Here is a 6,000-nt window from a genome sequence, read left to right as displayed (position 1 = left end):
GAAAATCTTTTTAAAGCAAAATCCCTGTGAGAAGCGATTCTCTGTGGCTGACGAGTCCAGCCAGAGAATGCAATCACAAGGTCCTGCTTGCTGCTCGCTGTTCGCTGTTTTGGGCTCTGTTTCAGCACACTCTTCGCCATCAGTTTGAGCCTGGTCTCACTGACTGCAGCTGAACAACCAACTTTCTTACTTATGTCTTTTTGTAAAATGAATCCAGAGTGCTCAGCTCCTCGTAGGACTAAGCTTTGTATCATCTTTGTGTCCAATTATCTCAAATTTCAAGTATTTTCAGCAAGTTGTTCATGAGTAAGATACCAATCAGGCACTATGCAGCACTCACAATTGAAAGAGAGGTAAAATTTATCTGATAAATTATTCATCACTAATGATTTGGCCAGCTTTCCTGGATATATAGCCACAGGGATGTATGACACCTTGGGGAAGGCATCAGATAGAGATGCATTCAAAGAAAACTAGAGGAGAGGATGCAGACATAGATCTAGACTAATCTTTACCGGGAGAGGGAGAGCACCTATGCGGCCTGACTGAATTAGTCCTCTTTATAGGTGGTCAATTAGAAAACACAGAGCAGATTAATAACTACCAGAAAACAACGACAAAAAAAAAAAAAAAACCAAAGCAAAAAACCAAACCACTAGCAACTACTTGTTTTCAGACATGTTTTCTGTGGCAGCTGTGGTTTCCAGCTAAGTGTGCAGAAGCTGAGCGAGAGCAAAGGCTAAATCAGGTGTGGTAATGGGAGCAAATTCTCCCCGGCAAGAAGCTGCTGGTATCAGGGAAGAGGTTACTGGGAAGTGGCATGCTGGACTGAGAAGAGTCTTTGGGTGAGATAGGGAGATACTGGAGAGAATATTCAGCGTAGGCAGGATTAGAGCTGTGCAGAGTCTTAATCTAGGCAGCCCTTTCTCTACACCTTTATCTGTCCTGGTGCAGCCCCTGTGTGCTGCAGTGCTGGTATAACCTGGCCATAAAACTGGATTAACTGGCCCGCGAGGATCATGGCTGAACTGAAGAGGAGCACGACAATATGCCTTTGTTTACATGTTCGCCCCTGCGAGAGCAACACAGATCTTCAGGAGACAAAGTGCTTAATTGCTGGTTTAGAGTGTCAGCAGATGAATGTGCATGAGTAGAACTGGTGTTAGGGGAAGGTTTTTGCTCTTTCACACTGCAGTCCATTTCTGCTAGTGTTTTCTGCAGTAACAAGAGGTTATTTTATAGGATGGCAAGAAAAAAAAATCCCATTACCAGAGGAACTTATTTTTAAATAAAAATGACAAAATTACCTTTCTGATTCACCCCTTGGAGATACACCCTGCTGTCTCCCTTCTTCAACCTTTCCTTTTTGGCTCTTTCCTACCAATGAAAAAAATCAAGTGGCTGTCTCTGATATGACTCCTAATTTCTTCAGCAACAGCATGCAAGAACAGATCCCTGACAGTTCCTCTTACTCCACAATGTTTTGCACCCCAGAAGAAAATCCGGCTTGGACTCTGACCCATCTGAGTTAATGACTCTTGGAAAACGTTACGACCGTGTCCTTAATGAATGCCATTCTATACCAGCCTCCTTTCTTTTTCTGGAAGTACATTACAAAGCTCAGGGATAACGTCTATGTATGCATTATTAAGAATGTGAGTTAAGTTTTATTTCTACTCTGCCAAATCTGTCAAGAATTAACAAAGTTTTGCCACTCTGGCTGATTGCTCATCTTGATTTGGAAGCTTTGAATCTAAAGCTAATTTTATTTGTTGGTCCCTCTGGTTTCATATTTACTCCCCTTTAACGAGGGAGGCATGAAACCCGACTCCCCTTCCAGAACAATTTGATGTGAGAAGTGTAAGAGGATAAAACATTTGAGAAAAGCACCCCAGGAGCATTGGGTTGCCCAGGAAGAGGGAATGTTGGGGTGGGGTTTTTAGAACAGAGGAGGATTGCTTCCGTGCAATCGCTCTTTTCTGGAGGAAAACCAGACCCTCGCTCAGGCACCCTCCTCCACGAGAACCACAGTTTCTGCGATTCCATTTCCCTGGACGCAATTCCTCTTTATTCATAGGGGCTTAGTTCTGCCTGGGGCTCGGGCAGTACCTGGGTGCAGGTGCAGTCCAGACGGGTATTTCCACACCACCACTCAGACACAGCACCTTTGGAGCGCTTGTCCACCGAGAGTCTCCTGTCGGGCACCTGTCCCCCACAGATGTTTCAAGCTTTACCCCCCAATAATGTCCCTACCTGTCCACTATCGATTACCTCACTTTACCTCAAAATCTTCCTTCTCTCCCCTACAGATGACCTCAGATTTTACCCCCAAAATACGAATTTTATCCGTGATAATTACCTAGATTTTACCAGCATAAAAATCCAACGGCTACATTTACCTTATCCCCAAATTGTTCACTCTGGCCCTAAAGATTCCATCAGATTTTTCCTGCAAAATACTGCTTCTTCCTTATAGATTTTTACCCCCAAAATTTTCCCTGTCACTACTGATTACCTCATTTTTACCTCAATATGTCCATGCTCTTCCCTAGAGATTATTGCCAAGTTTTAGCCCCAAGATTTTCCCTTCCCATCCACGACTGACAGACAACTTTGGTTTTACGTATGTTAATTCTCTTCCTTACAGATTAACTCAGATTTTACCCCGAATTTTTTCTCTTCCTGTCCACTCCCGGTTACCTTGATTTTACCTCAAAATTTTCATTCTCTCCCCTCAAGTTTTACCCCCCAAATGTTTCCTTTCTGCCCACTACTGATAACCTTGTTTTTACCCCAACACGTCCATTCTCTCCCCTACAGACTACCTCAGCTTTTACCCCCAAAACATTCAGTTTGTCCCCTGTAGATTACCTAGATTTTACAACCACAAAAACCCCACGCCTAAGGCGAGGACCTTTGGGGGACGGGGGGGGGGGGCGGGGGGGGGGGGGGTCGGACCGCCCCGTGCCCTGAGGGGGCGCGCGGGGGGCGCCTCAGTGCGCACGCGCTTCCCCTCATCGCCCGCCGGCGGGGGGGAGCGAGCCGGTCCGGCCACACCGCGCATGCGCGGCGCCGCTCCGCGCCCTCGCCGGGAAAGCGGCTGAGGGGAAGAGAGGGAGGGGGGAGCGCAGAGCCCGGAGCGCATGCGCGGAGCGGCGGCGGCGGCGCGGGGAGGGAGGGAGGAGAGAGGGAGGGGAAGGGGAGGGGGGAGGGTTTATCGCGCGGCCGATTTTTGGTTAAAATATTCAAAATGGCGGACGGAGGAGCAGCGAGTCAAGATGAGAGTTCGGCGGCGGCGGTGGCGGCGGCGGCAGGTAATCATTACTGCGTTTTACATATTCATATTCATACTCGCGCGCGCGGGGCGCACCCCCCCCCCCCGCCCGCCCGCCCGGCCCCGCTTAGCATAATTTATTAGTACTCAGGATTATTATAATTAACGGCACAGGAGGGAGCGGGGGGGGGAAAGAGAAGGCGAAGCAGAGCAGCCTCCCCGCGTTGGGGAGACACACACACACACCGTCCCTCCCGCACACGGAGCCCGCACGCCGGGGCACCGGCCATGGGGGCGATGGGCGGCGGCGGCGCGGCGAGGCGGAGGGGTCGGGGCGGGAAGGAGGGAGGGGGGACACACACGCCGGGAGGGAGAGGGGAGGCAGCCCCCCACCCAAAAGCATTCGGGGGTGGTTTGGCCGCCACCCGGCCCGCACGCCCACAATAAACCCGCTTTACATATTCATGGAGTGGGGGGGGGGGGGGGGGGAAGGGAGAGATGCTGGAGGAGCGGTCCCGGCGGGTCGCCCGAGTCGGGCAGGGTCCCCCCGGCGGCGGGGCGGAGGGGGGCCGCGGGTGCCGGCCCCTGACTGGGGCGCGGGGAGGCAGAAAGACTCGGTTTTCTCATCGCTCCTCTCGTTGCCCCCCTTCCCCGCAGCACCCCCCCCCCCCTTACTCGGGTTTATTTCCCCAGAGCCTGGGCCTTGCAGCGTGGGGTGGGTGGGTGCGGGGAGGGGGGCAGGAGGAGAGCGTGGTTTGGCTTTTTCATTTAAATCTCCCCCCTCCCTTCGCCAGGGGCGGGTTCGGTGGGGGGTGACTGCGGGGTGCACGGGCAGAGTCCCCCCGTGCTGTTCTCCGGCGGGAGAGGGGCCCCCCGAGGGCCGGGTTTGCCCCCCACCCCCGAGGGCCGGATCTGCCCCGGCGGTGTTTGCCCCGCTCCCCCTTTGCCCCAGTGCTCCGGCGGAGCCCCCAGGGCACGGTGGTGCCGGTCCCGTCCCTCTCCCCCGCGCTCTCCCTCTCTTCCCTCTCTCTCCTTCTCATTTGAATAATGTCTAATTCGGGGAGGTTTATATTATTGAAATGGCCGCCCGGCTTTCCCCGCCTCTCATGTTTAGTAATTCAGACCTTTAATAACAGCCACTCAGAGCCCAACGCCGTGTTTATATTTTACATTCGCCCCATGTGCTTTTGTGGTTCAATATGATTCTTCTTTCTCGCTCTCTCGCTTTTTTTTTAAAATCTTCTTGGCAAACCCACAGGGCCCCGAGATCAAACCCAGGCTGTGTGAGGAGAGGAGGGGGAGAGCCAGGCCCCGGCTCCTCTGGCAAGCGCCTAGGCCTCACTCTGCTGCTTGATTTATTTACTAATAACCAAAATGACCCCCCCATCTCCACTCCACCCCTGCCAGCAAAAACAAAACCCTCCTGGGGCTTGAGCAGCATCAGATCTGCTCATAGATTCTCAAACACTCATGTCTTTTAAATAAGGAGCTTATTTTTAATTTATAGCAACTCAAGACTGTAAAGCTGTTCCTTTCATATCTGCTTTTCAGAGGCTTGGGCATTTTTGGTCCCTTTGTCCTTGATTCTTTTCCTTAAAGGAGAGTTGCTTCTAATTTACGTTTCCTGGCACTGAGAGAGCTATAGAAGACACACTCAAAATCTGAACAGCTTTCCTCCTCCCTCTGAACACAAACAGAATTGAATACATTGAAGATAATCTTATTCACCTTCTTTTTGCTTAATGTGGATGAGGTTTAAGAGTGCAGTGTGTCAGATGCTTTTGTCACTGCTTGTATCTTTGACTGTTCTGGGTTGAGGTGTTTTTTTTTTTTTCCCTTTCATTTAGATTTGGCTTTCAAGACAGAAGATACCACTAGGCAGTACAGGGTCTAGAAAAGAAGATAAGTTTTCTATGATTGTGTCATAAGAACGCCAAGTGAAAATTGAAATTAATCCTCTTAAATTGTCTGGAGCAATTCAGTTTTAAGCCAGATATTAGTCTACTTAGAAATAAAACAAATGGGCTACTTGATTAGGGGGAGGCAGTAATTTAAAATAGAAAATATTTATGCAGGGATTGGTTTCAAATAAAACTGTGTAGGTTTTCATTAGTGACCATTGTTTTCACCCTGTGGAGAAAAAGGACCAAGCAGCAGGGTACTTCAGAGTATCAGTGCCAGATTAGCATGTAAACATCTTTGAAACACTACTAGGAAGAGAGTTCACATGCAAGTGCAGATGGCATATTTCGTCGTTTGGTTCTAAATTTAATTTGTCACAAAATACTGCACTGCAGCTAATGAAAAGCATTTTGATTTAAAAAATAACGACTCAGATTATTTATCCTTTTTTCTTCACCCTCGGCAAAGACAGGCCTTGAATACTAGAAGGAAAAAAAAGAAAAAAAGCTGTAGAAGCTGTAATGAGACTGTTCAGGTGACTGACTGTTTCGCAGACCAACAGCACAAGGCTGGCTGGACAAAAAGCAGTAATATGATTTCATGCCTTAAATAGCATATGTTTTTGCACTCGCTTCACAAGATGTGGTCAAGCTGATGATGTCATTGGCCAGAGGACAAGGTGCAGTTAATTTGATTTATTGACCTGGGGTGAGGTGTAGCACTGAAACCTTCTCATAGGGAAACCATTTATCTGAGGACAATTTCCTTTATAGCAGCAATTTAACCACTGCTGAGACTGTAGATATTTTATCCAGCATGATAAA

General features: G+C 49.1%; 1 protein-coding gene across 7 annotated transcripts in view; it reads left to right on the top strand.

Moving 5' to 3' along the window:
- The first annotated feature begins 3,236 nt into the window (after positions 1 to 3,236).
- Positions 3,237 to 6,000, top strand: part of POU2F1 (POU class 2 homeobox 1) — a 114,014-nt gene continuing 111,250 nt past the window's right edge. For all 7 annotated transcript variants that reach the window (XM_048293460.1, XM_048293459.1, XM_048293447.1 and 4 more), the window contains exon 1: positions 3,237 to 3,314. In XM_048293460.1, coding sequence (XP_048149417.1) covers positions 3,251 to 3,314 — 64 coding nt within the window. In that variant the 5' untranslated portion in view covers positions 3,237 to 3,250. The remainder of the gene's footprint in view (positions 3,315 to 6,000) is intronic.

The sequence above is a fragment of the Corvus hawaiiensis genome, chromosome 2 (genome assembly GCF_020740725.1).
Source record: "Corvus hawaiiensis isolate bCorHaw1 chromosome 2, bCorHaw1.pri.cur, whole genome shotgun sequence".
NCBI lineage: Eukaryota > Metazoa > Chordata > Aves > Passeriformes > Corvidae > Corvus > Corvus hawaiiensis.
Note: the sequence above shows the minus strand (reverse complement) of the source record. Positions and strands in the feature narration are given on the sequence as shown.